Consider the following 21,848-nt stretch of genomic DNA (forward strand, 5'->3'; position numbering starts at 1 on the left):
ATCTAGTAAGTAAAGGTCTGTAGGGTGATAAACACCCAGCAATGCAGTGAATATCCCCCTACAGCAAAGAATTAGGGAGCCTGAGATGTCAGTAGTGCTGAGATCCACAAACACTGTTCTAAACTAATGGCTCATGACATTATGATATACATTGTTTTCTATTTCTAAAAAACTTGTGTGTGTGTGTGTGTGTGTGTTTATTTTGGTAACCAGTATTGAACCCTGGAGTGCTTAACCACTGAGCCACATCCCCAGCCCTTATTTTTTATTTTGAGACAGGGTCTCACTACATTGCTTAGGACCTCACTAATTTGCTGAGGCTGCTTTAAACTTGTGATCCTCCTGCCTCAGCCTCCTGAGCTGCTGTGCCACACTACCTAGCTTTTATGTATTTTATTATGAATTGTATTTTATTATGAATTGTAAATTATTTAAGGGCAGGGATTCAGTCCTAATTATCATTTTACTAACAATATTCAAGACAGTTAGCAAATCTTCCACTATATCCATGTATATTATCTCATTAAGTCATATTAATTTAATCGGTAACTAACCACCCACTACGAAAGATAACAGGTGTTAGATAAAAGTATTCAATGTTTCCTTAAGACATTTGATAAATGACAATATCAACATAGGATCTGCTTTTTTAATTTATGAAACTTGGGCATTGGTCATTCTTACTTCTGATTGCCTATGACTTCCGCAAACGATTCCATAAACCACAACACATAAAAAAGAATATAGAAAAAATAATATGCTGCAAAAGATACAGTTCACATATGAATACATTTTAAAAAACATTTTAACCATGAAAAATTTGACAATGTTGACTAAAAACTCTACTAGCAGAATCAAACCAAGGAGGAAAAGAAAAAGTGAAAACACTTTCAAGACATCAGGCTCAAGGGAAACATGATCCGGGAGAACAAATGCTCAACATACCAACACTGGTGTCACATTTAGAGCTCACATTTTTCGAAAAATATGATCTCCCTGGAAGAGGGCAGGCATTGTTTTATTTCAAGTGCCTAAAGTATCTGTATTCATTATCATATGTCAGCAGCAATTCAAGCAGGATTTTGTCAAGGAATAAAATATGAAACTCTATAATTCTTCTCACCAATGATATTTCCAACAAAAGCAAGAAGACACAATGAATAAATGATAGCTTCGCAATGTAACAGAAATCTCTTTTATAGCCAGGAAGACTACTTTTATTTTATTTTCATTTTCTATTCATCATTCACTTTATTTATTTTTTCATTGACTTTAGACTTAGTTCTACCAGACCACTCCTTCCTCCATTACTCTCTTTGTTTTCTATTAACAACTGTATTTTCAAAATTTGGAAGAACAACCCTCTGTGTTACCTTTGCAAGGAGTTAAATACCATAGATAATTACTTGGTAATTAATTATCTTATTTTGTGTGGTTTTCACTTTTATACCATACAAATGCAACAATATAGAAAGCATATCCTTTGAAGTGGAATAGTCTATTAGGCAACACAGAAATTTTCATTGAATTTTATGTTCATAAAATTTTACAACATTAATAATAACAACAGTACAAAATGATAGCTATGACCAGTAGCATGAGCCACCGTCACAATGAAAATATGAGTATTTCAGGTGAGAAGGGACGGCAGTTCCAAGGCAGAATTACAGTCACATCTAAATGAGATCTGCAGCCATTTCATAATTTTCCCCTAGTTTTAAATCATACATTTTTATGGCTACTATTATTTATTTCCTGGTCAAGCAATGTTATAATTACATGAATTAAACAATTACTCACCCAGTAAATCTGAGGCTCTCAAATTTTCTTTCAGAAACATAACAGAAATAATGGCACTACCTATAAAGAAAATGGCCATTAGTGCTAGTTCTAATATAAAAACATATACTATGCAACTCCATTTGAAAGAAGTTAAAGCATATTATGCCTCATGCCTGACTAGCTCTGTCCTGAGTAGAGACACCCAGCAGACTTCCTTCTCCCTGATGAAGATACCTAAAGATGGGCCTGGTTTACAGGAGATCTAGGACAGTGTGGCTGGGACAATGCCTGGTATAAAAGGAGAGCTTGATAAAGCTTCTGAATGACTACATAAATGAATGGAAAGAAAGAAGGAAAGGGTGGGAAATATGTAATCATAATTCACAGAACCCTTGGTGTAGTTTCGTGCTCTATGGCTTTGACACATGCAGCTCTGTCCCCATTCTATGATCAAATCTATATTCAAGCATCACTACTGGAATCTCTCAGCAAAGTTGACCGCTCTACCATTATGCTGAGATGACCCCTACATCAAGTTTTTCATGATAACTAAGAGTTAGTTTCTAGTTTTTGCCTAAAAGTCCGTCAGTTCCTTTTGGTCTGAGATGTCTTATTCATTTAAGATCCTCAGTGTATAGCTGGTATCTAGCATATAGTAAGTTCAATAAGTGATCACTGCATGAAATGAAATAAGTGAGATCCCAGCCCTGAAACTGCTGACTCTTGTAATGTTTTGGACTTTTCTTGCCACAACCAGTGCTGCTGAACTTGCATCCCCATACCTGAGGCAGAGCCTGCTGCTGTGACCTCAGGGAGCAGGACCAAACTGAACCTCTCTGTGTTGTTCCTCATCTGGGGCTATTTCTTTATGAGTAAAAGCATTAAAGAACTTAGAATTGCAATAATAAAAAAAATACACAACATAATTTTTCTTTTAAATTTTTGCCCAAAATTACTAGCTAGGATTTTTTTTAAAAGCATATTAGAGGGGCTGGGGATGTGGCTCAAGCGGTAGCGCGCTCGCCTGGCATGCGTGTGGCCCGGGTTCGATCCTCAGCACCACATACAAAGATATTATGTCCGCCAATAACTAAAAAAAAAATAAATAAACATTAAAAATTCTCTCTCCCTCTCCTCTCTCTTAAAAAAAAAAGCATATTAGAATGAAAAAGAAAAAAGATCAATCACTTTATTCTTATGTTCAACTGAGTCAATACACTCTGGATTCTGTATTTTATTCATCTTTTGTGTTTTTACTAGTTATAAAAATATGCTTGATAAATACACTATGGAATGTCATTAAATACAGTATTTTAAAATTATTACATTATTTAAAATAATACATTATTTTAAAATTATCCATTCTTACTTACATAAGGGATAATCATTGGTTTATAAATTGTTTTACTCTTTAGGCTTTCTATCTCTTCCTACTTTGTTTGGGGCTATTTTATAACTCTTCAGGAGGCCTAAAAGGGTTGATCAGACTGTGAAAGGACATTTTACATGCAAAAGATATCTTAGCTATCCTCTGGGATTTTCGGTTTTGTTTTTTTTTCAGTAAAAATAGAGAAAAAAATCATAAAATAATATCATCTAGAGAAAATTACAGTTAATAATGTTGATGTTTTTATTTTTATCTAGTTGAGATTAAACTATAATACAGAATTTTCTGTTTTCTCAGTCATCATATTAGAAATAATTTGCCATGTCATTAAGAATTTTTCATAGACATAACTTTAATGTCTGAATAATAATCCATTCAATGGATGCTATAGCTAAATTTGAGTATGACTATGTCTGGCATTCTGGCAATTTATTTAAAACAAAATAACAGGGGCTGGGGATGTGGCTCAAGTGGTTCGATCCTCAGCACTACATACAAACAAAGATGTCGTGTCCACCGAAAAAAACTAAAAAATAAATCTTAAAAAAATTCTCTCTCTTTCTCTCTTTAAAAAAAATTAAAAAATAAAACAAAATAACAAATTTACACCAAGAAATCTTCATTTAAGATAAGCTGGCACCAAAAACCCCCAAATAATCCAATCAATAAATAGCCAAAAGAACTAAATAGGCACCTCACAGAAGAAATACAATGGGTCGATAAATATATGAAAAAATGTTCAACATCTCCAGCAATTGCAGAAATGCACTAAAAAGAAAAAAAATTAAAAAGATAAGCTGGGATACTCATATGCTTTTTTTCCATTTTTCCCCCTTAACCTAGTCTTTCTCATTTAAGTTGATCCTTGTTCTGATAAACTTTTCCAGGCAGGTTATTTATAGAAATGGAAGTTTGACTCAAAGTAAACTGAGCATGGGAAATGTTCATCAAGTGCGTGTCTAAAGCATTAGAGCAAGATTTTTGTAGATTAACTAATGTATGGATATGTAGCTAATTAAATGAAAAATTGAGTTTGGGACAGGTACAAAAAGCATATGAAAAGCTTCTATTTTAGGTTTGGAACAAAATGATTCAGGAATAATTGGGTCCAAAGAGGTAGTCTGTGTATTCACTCTCTGATCCACTCACCTAACAAACATTTATATTACAGCAGAACTGGAGCCCGGCATCCATACCTGCTTCTTCCCAGTCCAGAGCTCATGCTTTTTTTTTTTTTTTAATTTATTGGTATATAATAATTATACAGAATAGTGGGTTTCACTGTGGCATATTTGCACATGGTACTTTGATCTATTTCATTCCCCAGGACCTCCACTCCTCCCACCCACCCCCGCCCCTTTCCTTTACCCTAATGGCTCCCTCTATTTTCATGAGATTCTTTTCTCTCCAACTTCCACATATGAGAGAAAACATATGACCCTTGACTTTCAGAGTCTGACTCACTTTGCTTAACATAATGCAGAGCTCTTTCTAGTATACTGCATGCCATTTCTTCCCTTGAAGTCAGAAAAGACAGCTTTTCTTTTCCTTTTGTTGCTAAGCCACAGTTTCATAAACAATTTTACTTTCAGAAGGAAGAGGGAAAAATGTAACATGGGAAATAAATTCATTGCTTAAAGCACAAAGGACATGAATATAACAGAAAACTTGAAATATACTACATTCATTACACTGTATCAATTGCGATAAAATAATTATGTTTCATGAAATATAAATATACTCCTCTTTTTTTTCCAAATTTAAAAGTCTAATGTACTTATATACTGACTTAATGACATTTTTCTCTTTTTTAAGAGAACATGAGCTTTTAGATAAGAGAATAATATTTTATTTATATAGTAAAGTAACAAAAAGAAACATTCTACAAGGACACATTTACTTATAACTCATTTATATGCAAATCATGGTAAAAAAGGAGCTGTGCTGAGCAAAAAAAGTCAGTATCTGGGCAACAGTTAATAACATGGTTTCTAAGTAGAGGAGTAAATTTTTTAAATGAGAAAAAATTAAACTGAAGTACTCCCATACATCTTGGCAATCAGATACCTGTCCAATTCAACTTTCTTGATTAGTTGCTATAATAACTACTGCCTAATGAACAACTAGGAAGGTATATTAAAAAATGGAGCATTTCAATATTTCAATATTCAAAAATAGAGCATTACACAACCAATAGTTTAAAAAGCACTAAAATGGAACACATCTGCAAAATAACAGATGTGCAATAGGTGTGATTAAACTACAGTTATTATTGAGGTTTACTTCAGCATTCGGTTCTGTGTACCTTTTTGATTTTCGATTCAAGGTTTTTTTGGGCAGAGGCTCAAGAATGTTTTTCCATGTAGCCTTCAGAAATGTTATGGTTTTGCTAATAGGTGTGAGACAATGCAAGAAAGTTCAGAGGTGAAATGATTGGGTTATGAGAGCCTTATCAGTGCATTAATCCCCTGATAGGGATTAACTGGTGATGGCAGGCAGGTAGGGTGTGGCTGGAGAAGGTTGGTCATTAGGGGTGTTCTTTTGGGGTACATATTTTTTGAGCTGAACTTAGTTTCTCTCTGTTTCCTGTGCCATGTCCTGAGTTGCTTTCTTCTACCACACTCATCCACCATGATGTTCTGCTACACATTAGAGCAATGGATACAGCCATCTATGGACTGAGACCTCTGAAACTGTGAGCCTGAAAATAAACTTTTCATCCTCTAAAAGTGTTTGTGTCAGTTCTTTTGGTCACAGCAGTGAAAAAGCTGACGAAAACAAGAAGACATGAAATGCTCATTGGCCTTGGTGCTTAATCACAAAGTACCAAGATGGGTGTAATGAAAACCAGGAGGTGGGGCGGGGGCTGTAGCTCAGTGGTAGAGCGCTTGCCTAGCAGGTATAAGGCACTGGGTTCAATCCTCAGCACCACATAAAAATAAATAAATAAAATAAAGATATTGTGTCCATCTACAACTAAAAATATTTAAATAATAAAAAAAGAAAACTAGGAGAAAAATGCATATTCAATAATGTTGGAAGGTTAATAATATGTCCCTCCAGGTATATAGGCTATTTTCCCAGGCAAAACTCATTGCCTACAGTCAATAAACTGCTATTCTTGGCAAGTGAGAAATGTCTACAAAACTTGACACCCTTTCCCCCCAAGCTTCTAAAAAACTGATGGTGAACTCTGCTGTTGCAGTTGCCCCAAGAATCATCCTACCTTGAGGCCTATGTAAAAATTTTGTGAAAGGGGCTTAATTTGACCTGTCTTCCACTCCTTCTTATTTTATTTTCCTTAAGGAAATGCTCAGTTAGAAAAAATGAGTCTGATTCATGAAAATGCTATGAAGTGGAATGAGGACAGGAATGAACCAAAAAGACTTCCTTTCTTCCGTTACTCAAACTATCACTGTGGGTGAACAGCAGGGGGTCCCACTGAAGGATGCTGGAGCCAAGACACTGATGAGGAGGCAAGGCACTGATCTGAGAGGGCAGAACACCTGGCTCTAGTTTCGACTCTCAAGAATAAGCTATGCAACAGCTCACGGATTAACTTCTTATCTTCTGGGTTTTATTTCTTAAACAGGTGAGATAAAGCACATTTGTTTTGTGGCTTCCAATTACCCATGCTGTTTGAATATGTTATAAATAGCCAGTTATTTAAGAGAACATAGATCAAGCTGTGACCTTTGTGTTTTTCAAGCAACTTGGAGTATCTTATTGATAAGCAAGAGGCAGGTCTTCTGTTTTCCAAGATAGCCAGGTTCTGTGTAGCACCAAGTTATGAGGCACTGCCCTGTCCTTGCTAAGTGATGAATCAGGTGTACCCACACCAATAGGGGAAAAAACCCCAATGGATAATGAATGGTTAAGAATACAAATAGTTCACAAACAGGAGTAGACAAAGAGGAAAAAAAAGTCCAACTAAGTCCAATTTCACCAGTAATAACAGGCAAGATAAAGCCAGGTGCTATTTCACACACAATTGCAAGGCTGAGTGCTGACAAGGGCTCGGTACTTCTCCAACTGTTAGTGTCATTGTAAATTGATACAACCCTTCTAAAGAGTGATTGCACAATGCCTCTCAAGAGCATCAAACTATTCAAATTGTTTGACCTAGTAATTATGCATCTGGGAATCTGTCCTAAGGAACTATTCCAAAAAACAGAAAAGAGGTTCAAGCTTATCACTGCCAAATTATTCTTCCTAGTGGAAAACTGAGCAATCTAAATGCTCAGCAATAATGGATAGAATATTAAATAGTCAATAAACATTATGATGCAAAATTACATAGTGACATAAAAATGCTTACACTGTAATATTAAGAAAGAGGAAATTATGTCTACGCAATGATATATAAAAATGTATACATAATAATGGTGACTATATATTCTACTGAGAGTTTGGCATGGAATAATTAACTCCTTCTATCCTCCCTAGGAGAGAGGTATTGTTATATTCATTTTATAAATGAGAAAGCTGAGGCTCAGAGAGGTCACATAGTAACTCCAGGGCCAGGCACAGAGGCCATAATGCATTTTTTTTTAAAGGTGAAAGGTTATATACAATTATATTAGACACCAGAAATACATTTCAGTGACTGATTCAGTGATACATTTTAGTGTGGTGACTATACTTAATATGTATTATATATTTCAAATTGCTAAAATAGATTTTAAACCTTCTTGACAGATATGCTAATTGCTTTGATTTGGTCTTTCTATACTATACATTAAAACACCTATTTGTATCCTATCCTATTATATATATAATTATTATTTGTCAATCCAATTTTTTAAAAAATTAAATTCAAAAACTAAAATTAAAAATTAAAAAAATATCATGCCAAAATGCAAACAGTGGTTTTGTACAACATTGGGGGGGGGGGAGGAGTATGGATAAAAGATGGCACAAACACTATCCATAGGGAAAGGACATAATACATTATCTTCTAGTGTTTTCTCTGGTGCAAAACAGGACTTCTGTGGGGCAGTCTATTAATGTATTCACTTTGCCTTGAGGTTCTAATGCTTTATGTTTAGGAAGAATCTCATCAACAATTAAAATGGACTGACTTCTCTTGGTGAGCCATCTGTTCTCTTTTTGGCTATCAAATATCACTCTGATTAGCAATCAGAATGGAGAGTCACTCTGGTGGATATTCTGATTCAGATTTCTAAGAGAAAATAAAGGTCAAGCAAGTTTGGTGGCTTCAGGCAAACCAAGTTTCTATGTAGAGGGGCCAGGCCCAGGAGTAGGGATGTGCCCTGGCGCTGGGCTACTGAAGAATCAAACTCTACCTAAGAAACTAAACAGACACTTCACAAAAGAAGAAACACAATTGATCAACAAATATATGGGAAAATGTTCAACATTTCTAGCAATTACAGAAACACAAATCAAAACTACACTGAGATTTCATCTCACTCTAATCAAAATGGCAATTATCAAGAATAAAAGCAACAACAAATGTTGGTGAGGATACGGAGGAAAAGGAACACTCATACACTGCTGGTGGGACTGCAAATTGGTAAAACCATTATGGAAAGCAGTATGGAGATTCCTCAGAAAACTTGGAATGGAACCACCATTGACCCAGCTATCCCACTCCTCAGTTTATACTCAAAGGACTTAAAATCAACATACTACAGTGACACAGCCACATCAATGTTTATAGCAGTTCAACTCACTCACAATAGCTAAACTATGGAAACAACCTAGGTACCCTTCGACAGATGAATGGATAAAGAGAATATTATGCTGCCTTAAAGAAGAAGGAAATGATGGCATTTGCCTATAAATGGATGGAGTTGAAGAATATCATGCTAAGCAAAATAAGCCAATCCCAAAGAACCAAATGCCAAATGTTTTCTCTGATATGCGGATGCTAATTCACAATAAAGTGGTGGGGTCTAGGGAAGAACAGAGGTACTTTGGGTTAGACATAGGGGAGTGAAGGGAGGGGACGGGGTATGGGACTAGGGAGAATAGTAGAATGTACATATATGATTACATGACTGGTGTAACTCTACGACATGTACAACCAGAAGAATGAGAAGTTATACTCCATGTATGTATGATGTGTCAAAATGCATTCTGTCATGTATAACTAATTAGAACAACAACAAATAGAATCACCCCTGAATTTGCCCTTCATTTACCTCCTCTCTGACATCACTCAGTTTCTGAGGTTCCAAGACCAGCTGTTATTCTGGAAGTTATTTAGCTTAAAAGGGTCAAGAATAGATGCTTTAAATTCACAGTAGATCACAAGAGAGAGAAAAAACAAAAACTCTCTAGATTAATCTGGTGCATAGGAGTTCAGAAAGGTTGTACAAACTTGTTTTGGGGTTTCCACTGTCATTACTACTAATGGGGATTAGGAAATGAGAACTTAAGCATCAAATTTCACTTAGCAGAAAAACCCAAAGGCAAATTTTAACATGTTAGTTTAGAACTTTGTGTCTGTAAAATAATAGATAATGGGCATTTGCTTTTTCAATTTGTAACATTATGACACGCATTTTTTACTTAAATTCTTTCCCTCCCATGATTTTTAAAAATTTAATAGCACAGAAGAGAGTTATAAGAAGTATTTAAATGTCTGTGGCATGGTTATTTTAAAGTGATTTTGATTGCTTTTATTTATTTCTCTTAGCTTTTTGCCCCTTATTACCTTTTTTTTTTGGTGGTATATTGGGGATCAAACTCGGGGTCTTGTGCTTCTAAGGCAAGTGCTCTGCCATGCAGCTACATTCCCAGCACCTCTGTTACCACTTTTTAAAGACAAATCTAACCCAAAGTTAAAATATCCATTGATTACATTTTACTCAGATGTGATTATGAATATGATTCTTATCTGATTTCATGGGGAAGAAAAAAAACCTTTCAAAATGTAACAAACCAGATGCCTGCAGGGGCCAGTTAGGTAATCTCTAAAGAGGAAAAACAATGAGGATTGGTGGGATGTGGTGAAGAAGGTCAGTGGAGCCTTGGTGAACTAAACGATGGTGGCAAGTCCAGTGCCACCAAATCTGATTCTGTAAGACAAAAATCCAGGCTGTGTGACATGGTCTCATTTTTAAGCATGGGAAATTATATTCTTTAAAAGTATTGTTTGAGCTAAACAACACACAGCAGTGACCAGTTCTAGTTTAGAGGCCACCAGTGTGTGAACTCTGACCTAATCTGCAAATGAAAACTCTACCAACTTTTAGTGCTTAACCTCTGTGATCTTAGGAGAAACCAGGATATATGTTTATAATATAGGAAAGTAGAAGACAAAATAGTTTAAACAAATCAAAAAACCCTTTCTTTTATTAAAAAAAAATAACTATGACATGAAAAGAACATATTTACATAATAATGCTACAGACAGAACCTCACATGTAAATATCTGGCTTGTGGTTTCTGACCACTCATAATGGCAACTTTATTGTACTGCTAAAAGCAAACCACAAAAACACTTTCATGTCAGTCACAATCAAGCTTCAAGCACGTGGGCATACTGAGCGTGCTCACAGGCTCCACCAACTCTAACCATAGGAGGTACTGCTCTATAATTATCATTCCCCATTAATTGTAGAATTTTAGGGGGAAGAGTATGTCAATTACAATGTACTCCATGGATTCAGGATTTGGAGCTCTGAGGATGTGACAGTTTGAAAAATGTCTGCTTACGGAAAGAAAAGATGTCCTACCAACCACGTTGGCAGGAAGAGAAGAGTCAAGAAACTCACACTGATGAAAAAATGCTTTTGCCATTTACTGAAGATAATGAAGACATAACCATTATTAGGAGGCAATTTACATAAATACAGATGAGGAAATTTACCTGGACTAAGAACAATAATCCTTTCTTTTCTACATTTTTCTTGGCATGCACTAATGATTAAACTTGAAAAGACTCCAAAAAAGTAAAAATACCACCACTGACAAGATTAATATTGTATTATAAGTTTAATAGCACATTACTTCATCATTAGCAATTTCTCTAGAAATATTTTGTGGCATTCTCAAAAAATAAAGATGGGTGGAAAAGATGTTTCAAATAAAGTTTTAGGCTTCAGGAATGCTTTCTGCTGAGAGTGTATGAGCAGACATAAAATTAAAATGTCAGAGTTTTATTCCACAGTTTATGTAGGCTGGTTTTTGGACAAATGTGCTGAAGAGACAATTCAGCAAGCCATTTAGCAAAGGAATATTTTCTACATGTTTCAAGCATTAAAACCAACGTCCATGTGAACTGTCACTATCACAAACATCCAGGAGGTTTTGGAGATGCTGAGACTTGATCCAGGCTGGCACTAAGCTCCATGCTGTGAAGAACAGAGAATTTGTGGCATCTAGGTTTGTGTAATGCTACAGGTCACTTGCTCATTGGTCTGTTTGTGTTTCCTTTCATTTGTTTCTAATAAAAATCTTGGAGACCAAAGTTTTTGCTTGACATGACTTCTTTGGAATTCCAAAAGGCCTCACTAGGGTTTTCTGGCTACACTATGACCATTGTCTAATGGATTGCAGATACATTTCAGCTTAGGGCTTCAGAGAAGCACACAGAAATACATGAAACAGGGGCTGGGGAGGTGGCTCAAGCGGTAACGCACTCGCCTGGCGTGTGCGGGACGCTGGGTTCGATCCTCAGCACCACATAAAAATAAAATAAAGATGTGTGTCCACCGAAAACTAAAAAATAAATATTAAAAAATTTTCTCTCACTCTCTCTTAAAAAAAAAAAAGAAGAAAAAGAAATACATGAAATAGCATGTATTCTATATCCTGAATTTCAGCTGGGGCAACAGCTAGCATGTTAGGGAAAATTAGAGATGGGGAATCCTTGTTGATCACCGGTCTGTCTCACTATCATTCTCTCAGTGCAGTTCACACCCCAACCTTAATCCATATAAGCCCAGTAACAGGGTTTCTACTTCTCTTAGGAAGTTATTCTAGGGCCAAGGAGAATTAACTGCTATTAATTTCATCTTTCCATATAAAATCCCAAGGGTTTAATTTCATATAATTCATCCTAAATTCAATCTTCTTATTACTTTCTTCTATTAAGCTTGGCCATGTTAATAAGGTAACAAGTTTTTGTCTTTTAAAAAAATTTTTTTGGTAGTTGTAAATGGACAGAATGCCTTTATTTGTTTATTTTTTTCATGTGGTGCCCAGGATTGAACCCAGTGCCTCACACGTGCTAGGCAAGTGCTCTGCCACTGAGCTACAGGCCCAGCCCAATAAGATAACAAGTTTATGAGTCTCACAGAGCACCCGGCACAGTGGAGCTTCATTCAGAATTAGTTTCTTACCTTTAACTACTTCACCTAAAGTATTTCCAGAATTTAACTTTTTCAGTTCTGTCCCTCTGAGTATACTGATTTAAAGTAATTGAAAAATGTCATTGGTGCTTTCTGTCTTCCTTTTGTTCTCCCAGTCCCTGCAGCAGTCTTCCTCCGTCTCTATTTCTTTGCCACCCCTGGACAAGTTAATTTTATACTGAGTGACGTCTACCACGGAACTCCTTAATTCCATGGGCTTCAGTTTTTTGGGTTGTTGATAACTTCATTATTTTTAATTGTCTCTAAATGTTGAGGCAGAACGCAGATCACAGTCATGGGGGATAAACAGAAAAGAGACAACATTAAATGTAAGGCCACGCTTTGCAGAGGCACACATAATCCAACTCAACACGCAAGGGACAGGCTTAGAAACCTCTAAGTACTCACAAGTGTGAATATTCATGAGTGCCTTGCAACGAACAACTTGTTTAACCACCGGGTTTCATCAGGAATTGAAATCTTTTAAGCAAGTGTTTTGCTCTTTCAGCACCTTAGAACAGAACATCCAATACCTGTTTTATCAAAATTCAAATTCTACAGGCTGTATTGTGTGATTTCTGCACTGTGAGAGCAGACGTCAAGCAATGAGGTACAACCTCCTGTCTCCTGCATCTCCGCTGAATGGTGAGGACAGACACTGCTGTGAGCATGAGAGCCCTGCTGGAAGGAAGCATAGCTCAAGGCCACTGTGTCACCTTGCAGGCTGTGCAGGTGAGGTGTGCAGGGGCTCTGCATTCCAGGAGTCACCACCTGCCTCCCAGAGCTTGTCAACTCACGTATTTCTAAGGACAGTTTTCTGATAGGTGGCACCAGAGTGTCCTGCTTTAATAAAATCAATGTATTACAATAATTTGTAGGCAGAAATAAAGTTGTCATGAGAAAGGGCTGTCTTTTTCTAATTCGAAAAATGGCATCACATAAATGAGAGAAGGTCCCGTGTAGGGTGGGAAGAGTGCAGAAAATTCGGCTGCTTAACACAGTTCAGATGCCAGGGAAGGGCTCCTGAGGAAGGGGGGTTACCTGAGACAGGAAGGATTGGCCATCTAAAATTGAATTACAGAATATCCAACTTATTTCCTTTCAGTGGATTTCTGGTGTAACAGAGAGTTTCCCAGAAAATACATTCTCAAATCACAGTTGGACCAGAAAGAAATCCGCCCTTCAGCCTCGAGTTCATTTGCATGTGAATAAATGTGTTCTGAAGCCAGAGTGAGAAGATGGCACTGCTGCACACAGCTGGACGGCCATGCAAACGGCAGACCTGTTTCTTCAAATGTGTCTCATTTGGGTTCTTTATTTGGAAATGCTGATATTTTTCCAACATGTTTCTGAATAGACAATGTGGAAGAATTGAAAGGTGATTAAACTGAACAAATGAGTTCAGAGGACCCTACTTTTCTGCTCCCTACCAAGGAACCATTGCAAGGATATGAACAATAAAAAAGCATTTCCTGAACTGGTTCATCCATTTTAGAGGCTGTAATCATTATTATTTGCGGTGGGGGGGGGGCATGGGAATAAACTCCATTATAAAGAACAGTGTACTCTATGTAATAATAACAATGATAAATCACAATGACAACAGCTAGTGTTGTCATGTCAAATACTTTTCTTAAGTGGTTGTGTTTACTAAATTTTTCTGAACAACCACAGACACAGAAATTATTTTCACTCCCATTTTACAGATCAGTGAGGTATACATTTGTTAAAACAACTTGCATGAAGTGATAGAGATTGCCAGAGCAGGACTAAGACCTGGACCCGAGCACATAGTCCCCAAAGCTTGTGCTCCTGCATTCCACTGCCTGGCTTATTGAGGCAATAACCTACACTCTAGATGAAAATGGAAACCATTGAGGTTTCTTAATGAAAACACAGAAACAAACCAACATCTAGAATTAACCATACTGCCAGTATAGCTAGCATTTTCATCAGAAAAAGCTATTATTCATTAAGAAAAATCTTTAGCAAGAAAAGTAAAGTGATAACATGAAGATAGGAAGGCTCCAAAGACTCCTTTCAAAAATGTGGAGCCGGGCCTGGGCACTCAGACCCACCTACGTGCTAAGATTATTCCCTACTGTATAATCTCCAGTGCTCGGCACTGGCAGGTTATCTAGGCTGAGCCTCTAGCATGATGTAACTACTTGTGATCATTGCTGAGAGGTTTTCTGCAAAAATTGTGGTCCCTTGAGATGCTCCACATAAAAGTATTTGGGGTTAATAGGTTTTGGAGACTTGGTTCATTGCATCTACCTCTGAAGGATTCACAGTGCCAGGGTCCTATTCCAAGGCCCTGAGATGCCCTTATATTAATGAACTGTATAATTTTCTAAATCCCAAACTGCAGAAACTTGTTTGACTATAGAATTCTTCGTTTCTTAGAAGACCTATGAAACTGCCTATAAAACTAATGTTTGAGAAAAGCTACCTGAGGGTGAACATGTCAGTGAGGAACAGAAGGGACACTGAGCAAGAAAGGGAGGATAGAAAGGATGATGGCTCAAGTCAGAAAAATGTGGGAAAAAGCAAACTAAAATCCCCACAATACCAGTCCTTATGTTATATATCATATATATCATGTATAACATGTATATCATATATATAATATATATTTTAATATATATTATATATATATGTATATATATATATATATATATATATATATATATATATATATATATTTGTTTTTCATCTGTTGATGTATACAGAAAAAGAAGCAGGAATGTGATTATGTAAGACAAAATAGCAGATCTGACATTTTAGCCATCTTACATGTATAAGACAGATGCATATATTTACCCACACACTATCTCCTTACTTCTAGGGGAAAAAAAAAAGGAACACAGTATGTTGGCATTGGTGTGAACCAGAACATCTATGGCAAGAGTGAAAATTGGAAGAAAGCACCTTTCACTTCAACTTAAGGTCTAAACGTTTTAAAGTATCTGAATTTTAACTGTCTTTTTTTTTTAAATAAAGCAAAAGACAGAAGAAAGATCAGAAAAGAATATATAATTCCCCATGCAAAATTGCAATATATTATCTTCTTTTTTTAAATTCAAAGTAATGGAGGCAGGGTTCTAGCATAGAAGAGTGGACACTATTCATTCTGCTTATCTATAGACTCAGCCCTTTCTTTTAAAAAGGCTTTCCCTTTTGTTTTGAATTCTAAAGTTTCTAGAATCTTTATAAAGGGTATTAAGGGGGTGTTCTAGAGCAATCCTCTATCACCAGGGGTCTCTTACCATCCATGGCACCTCACAATAACCTCAAATTCAGCTGTGGAGTGCAGTGCAAATACTATTTATGAACATTTATCACTGTTTGCAAAGATTGTCAAGGAGGAATGATTTGTGTTTGAAGTTATCAATTTATATCTTTAAAACATTTAAAATGGTCAGAGAGAAGGGTAACTAAAAATGTCCTGAAGTTGAAACTTTTATCAGGGTTAAGAGCACACAAGGAAAAACAACCTGCAGCATTAAGAAAACCCATGTATCAAGGCAGTGGGCTCCAAGTGTGAAGGTTGGCGAACTGGCCCTGCAGGGGACTCTTGAGAACAAGATGTTTTCTGAGTGGAAGGTTGGAAAACTTAAGATGCTTATTATTAATGAGAACTTTGAGCAAGTTAGGGAAGAATGGGCAGATTCATAGTGTAACTGAAGGACTTCGAGGGGTATTACTGCTGACCCTCCAAATTCTCATTTAAACCCCACCCATGCAAAACAAAAACAAAAACAAAAAAACCAGTTAACCCAAACTAGAAGACATGAGATAAATGGAGAATTTCAATTACAATGTGGTGCACAAAACTCACTTGACCCAGGTGTCTTTCTGATATGCCCAGACACTTTTTCTTCAACTATTTCATGAAAACTGAACATAAAACAGAGTAAGAAACAAAACAAAGATCAGCACTAAATGCACAATCTAAAGAATAATACAACATTTTCAGAACAACTGGAAAGATGCCAAGTTGACAATCTAACAGGATGTTTTATCTGTTATTTCTTAGATTTTGAGAAGAAAAATAATCTAGAATGCCCATGAATGTGTCATATGCAGTAAATAGAAGATAAGACACAAGCAATTTGCTCATTTCATTGAGAGTTGAAAATGGTAAGTAACTACATACATTTTTGTCTCTAGGGTAGTATTAGTATGGGGATTTTAACTAAATTTCTAGAAGGTGAAACAAGTGTTCCTTGTAAAATATTCTATCATACACCATGGAAGTATTTTAAAATATTTTAGAAGATTAATATGGGAAGCCACTTTCAAAATAAAGTGAAATTCTCTTTGGATATGCATTATTTCAGTTTAAGCTATGATTTCTTTAGGGATATCATATTTTAAGAGATATATTAAAATTAGGATATATGAGATATGATATGCTTGCTCTAGTTGTTCACAATGACTGTCAACTTGTTTCTGTTTCTATGAAGGGTCTAAATTCACAGAAATTTAAAAACATGCTGTTTCCATGGCAACAGATAAAGAGTAAAACCAAAAAGATTTTATTGATTTTAACAGGACTTAGAGAATTTGTTCTCTTTTTTTGCAGTGATTTTTGCTCTTTTTTTTTTTTAAAGTCTTCAGCAACATCTCATTATACTCTTTTCTAAATGTATTTAATAAATCTTGAAGGTAGAGAATTGTGACAATGCTATAAAATTGTACATTTTATGGTAATTGAATCAGCAATATTTAATTTTTAGTGTCAAAGAGATGTTAAACTATGGAGTTAAGATCGAACAACAAAAACTCTAAATGTAAGTTTAACGTCTGAATAAAGTAAAGCTGCATTATAAATGCTTTTAGATAATCCATTAATGATTTAAAAAATCCATTATTGATTAAAAGCATTGTATAACATTTTCAATTACTACTATTAACTTATAAGATGCAGACATTGAGGATTAGGCTTTTAAATGTAAATGGGACAGCTATAAAACACAAGTTTCTTCACGGTTAATATATCAGCTTGAGAGGGTAACTGCAATTTGAAGCATAATTCCATGTTAACACACTAAGAAAACAGTGAGTAGATTTTCTTCTTCTGTGCTTCCCCCCGCCAATTATCCCAATATCTTAACATTTCTATTTGTCGAAATATAGAAAAATGGCCCACCTGCAACAGACATACAGCCTAATGGTGCGATCAGAGTAATGGGAGCAAGTCCGTAGGCGGCAAAGTTCCCTGTCTCCCCGACAGCCATCAGGAAGATTCCGCCCCACCAAAGCACGCTCTTGAAGTATGGCCTTGGGTGTTCTTGTTGTGCCAGCTGAAGATGAGAATATTTCTGGAAATAAATCAGAATGCAAATAAAAAAACACTTCCATCCAAGTAAAACTTGCTTTGAAATTTTGGGTCCCCTAAATTTACATTATGGCATTTAAACTTATTTGCAGATTATAGAGCAATTATGATTCCTTCTTTGTCCCAAACATATTAGCAGCAGGAGCAACTCATATTCATATAGTATTTTATAGTTTCAAGGGAGTTTTAACATATGTACATTGCTTTATTTTCATAACAACTGTGTAAAATATGTATCATTATTACTATTTTAAAAAAATGAAAGGTATGTTAAGATGTCAAGAGATCTTCTAGAACAGTACACCAAAAACATTTTTTTAGAATGTTAAGTAACTCCAGATGCCAAAATAAATGTTACTAAAATAAAGATAAATTAGTAAAGGGAAACTTTTTTAAGGAAAAATCAGATTTATGGGTCAAAGTACCTATCACAATTAACATAGCAGGGCAGAACGCTTTAGCAGCTGGGAATTGTGAAGGGATATAATCTGACCCTTATTTATGTCTGATTTAATATTTCTTTGTATTTAAAAAATATATAAAAGGCTATGGATATAACTCAGTAGTAGAATGCTTGCTTAGCATGCTCAAGGCCCTGGGTTGATCCCCTGTACTGCAAAAACAAAACTAAACCAAATATAAATTCATGAAAAATGGGCATTAAATAAAGACATTTCCCTAATGATTTTATGATAACTAAGATGCTTTCTTATGAGAATTGTGTATAATTCTAGATTACTTAAAATTTTCAAAAACCAAAATAATGAAAGTATTAGAAGAAAATACAAAACATTAACAACAAAAAAATCTTGGCATAATAGGAACACCTTTGTAAGTGTGACACAAAAATCTATAAGCCAGAAAAGCAAATATTTTACTGTATTAAAAAAAAAAAAAACTTCTCTCCAGTTAAGTAGAGAAAAGGAAACAGGGGAAGGGCAGAGGGGAGGCCAAGGAAAGGTTCTAGGACTGAAATTGGTCAAATTGTATTACGTGCATGTATGAATGTGCCACAACGAAACCCACTATTCTATACAATTATGAACCAATTAAAAAAAATTTAAAAAGGCAAAAAATAAACTTCTGTATAGAAAAATACTATGAACAAATTTAAAGCACAAACAATAGAACACAGTGGGAGAAAACCTTTGCAACACATAGGTGATAAAGGTTTAATATCATTAATACAAATAGAATTCCAACAAGTAAATGGAACTCCCCCACACCCCCAGGGAATCCAAGAGACGATATATGAAGGATATGAAACAGTAATTTATAGAAGTAAAATTACAACTGAGAAAAGATCTTAATCTCATGAATAAAGAAAGAAATGCAAATAATTTGAAACAATAAAATACCATTTTCATCTATCAGATATCATTCCCTGCCCTCACCACATAACTAATGATATGTGGTATTGAGAATATGGGGAATGGTCACAGCCAAACTGCTGTATGAGCATAATATGGTACAATCCACACAGAAATCAATTTGCATGGTCCTAGCAATATTTAAAATGAAAACACTCTTTGACCTACAGAACAGTCACGTAAGTATAGAAGGAACATGTATCTTTATATTAATAGGTACTCATTTTATCATTATTTATAACAGCAAAAGCCAATTTGTGTGTCCTGTAGTGTGTTCTTAAATAAGAGATGGTTATATACATTTTGGAATACCCACTCAAATATATGTATGTACGCTGTTTACGCATAGAAACTGATTTGGAAAAAACACATAATCAATAGTGGTTACTTCTGAGCAATTTTTCTTTTATATGCTTTGAATTCTTCTCCTTCTCCTCCTCCTCCTCCTTTTTTTTTTTTTTTTAATAAGTGTCATAGTTCAAGTCTGGAATGTCCCCCAAAGGCCCAGATATGAAAGGCTTGACTGCCAGTTTATGGTGCTGTTAGGAGGTGGTTTTTAAGACAGGGCCTACCATAGGAAGTTAGGTTATGAGGGTGTGCCACTGAAGGGGATGGGACCTTGGCCCCTTTCTCTCCTCCTCTGTCTGCTTCCTCACTACCATATGGTGAACAGGCCTCCTCCAGGCGCTCCCACCATGATGTACTATGCTGCCACAAGCCCAAAGCAACAGATCCAAATGACAAGGATAAAATCTCTGAAACCATGAGCCAAAATAAACCTTTCTTTTATTAGTTGATTTTCTCAAAGTGATGAAAATCTGATTAACACAATAGGGAAAATGATTTATTTTTGTATTTTTTTTTAGTAACAAATACATATCTTAGTAATTATTGATAGTTTAGTAGGCTATTTTCTAGCAAGAGTTTGTATAAAATTATATAATATTCTGGGAGATATTTCAATGTTCAGGTTTATTTGATTCAAAATTTTTAGAAACTGTGATTCTGTTTCAAACTAATTAAGACAAAATTTTTTATTTCATTCATGACTTGGTTCAAAATTAATATTTCATTCAGTTTTTAGTTCAACAAATCAGCAATTCTTCTAGGATTTTAATTCATCTTTTAGAGGAAGTTCCTATTTTATACACTGTATTCTTTCTTAGAACTTTATTTCACACAGACATATTTAACAGTATTTTAAACAAAGAAAGAAAACCCTGTACCCCTAAAACTGATTCTAAAAAAACATTTGTATTTCATCTGGGGATAAGGCCAATGAAAGAAATCAAGATACCAAAAAATCAAATCAGGTAATTCATCCATTAGACATGAATGGATGGCATATATTATAATGGATGGCATACATACAGTCCACAATACTACTAGGGGCCCTCAAAAATATTTAAGTTCTTTTAAAATCAGAAAAGGAAAAAATATGTTAGTGCAATCCAGCCTGAACTAAATTTGTGTTTATACCAATGAGTTTGAAAAATACAATTTTTTCCCTATTGTGTTTTAAGGAAGAAAGAGCCATAAAGGCTAAAGTGACTAAGTCTTATCAAAGTCACAAAATGTTCCCGGATCAAACTACAGAGTTAGAAAAATAAGTTGTTTTTTTTTTCTTACCTGAATATTTAGGGAAATGCTGATTACCAAGTTTCCTAAAATAGCCAGCAAAACTCCAAAAAGGTGAACCTGTAAAAGAAAATATTTTCTTTAAATGATACTTTAAATAGTACTTGTAAAATATTTACTAAAAAAAAGAGACAAATTTAAGTTGATGTATTCATTCATTTATTCACTCACTCATTCATTCATTCATTTGAGCTTCACTTAGCATCCATTTGCCAGGGTAGGTTTGGAATGTGGATATGGTTAATCAGGATTAGTTTTTCACTTTAATCAAATACTATTTTTGAGAAATAATTTGGTCCTTCTCTGAATTCTACAGGTATTTATTTGCCTCACTCACTAAAATAAAGAAAAGAGTTCTCAGTTCCAACTTTCTCCCACTGATACTTCTTTCTGATGCTTTTGGTCCATTTTCTATTCTCTTTAATATATTCTAAAGGACTGTGGGATGAAAGAAAGATCATAGGACTTGTAATTAAAGGAAAATCTAAGATACAGATCTGCTATTTTCTATATGGGTGACCTTGAACAAGTTATTTCACTCAGTGAAAAGGGGATGTTGGATGTTTCCAGAATACCCTTTATCTCTGAAGTTCTAGGAGCTCCACTAGAGAGACACTGCATTTTCCCACACTCCCCCGGTCAATGTCTCTTTGTAGTTGACTGCATAAAATACAAAACTACTATTTAGCTCCCATAATCAGCCCTCTTCCTGACCATCCAACTGTTTATGGCATAGTTGACTTGCCTCTCCTGCCCCAGGTATCTGTCACAGGCCACTCTCGGGTCACATGGGACACTTCATGCCACTCCATTCACCTGGGTGGTGTAGTTCCCTTCCTCTGCCCACTCCATTTGGACTTTACCCTCCTGGCCTGCCATCTTGAGACCTTCTTAGACCACCTAACTCATCTTTACTTTCTTAGACTGTACATGGCAAATACCCTTGCTTCTTTGATATTGTCATGAGTGTCATTAGGCTCTATAAAGAGAAGGCAAATTCTCTG

General features: G+C 35.4%; 1 protein-coding gene across 1 annotated transcript in view; it reads right to left on the minus strand.

The window, feature by feature from the left end:
* Nipal2 (NIPA like domain containing 2) overlaps positions 1-20,964 on the minus strand; it is a 56,084-nt gene extending 35,120 nt beyond the window's left edge. The window contains exons 1-3 of the mRNA XM_015486264.2: positions 20,836-20,964; positions 17,648-17,819; positions 1,801-1,860 (exon numbers count right to left, since the gene is read on the minus strand). Coding sequence (XP_015341750.2) covers positions 1,801-1,860; positions 17,648-17,735 — 148 coding nt within the window. The 5' untranslated portion in view covers positions 17,736-17,819; positions 20,836-20,964. The remainder of the gene's footprint in view (positions 1-1,800; positions 1,861-17,647; positions 17,820-20,835) is intronic.
* Positions 20,965-21,848: the final 884 nt, after the last annotated feature.

This window comes from Marmota marmota, unplaced genomic scaffold (genome assembly GCF_001458135.2).
Source record: "Marmota marmota marmota unplaced genomic scaffold, marMar, whole genome shotgun sequence".
Classification (NCBI taxonomy): domain Eukaryota; kingdom Metazoa; phylum Chordata; class Mammalia; order Rodentia; family Sciuridae; genus Marmota; species Marmota marmota.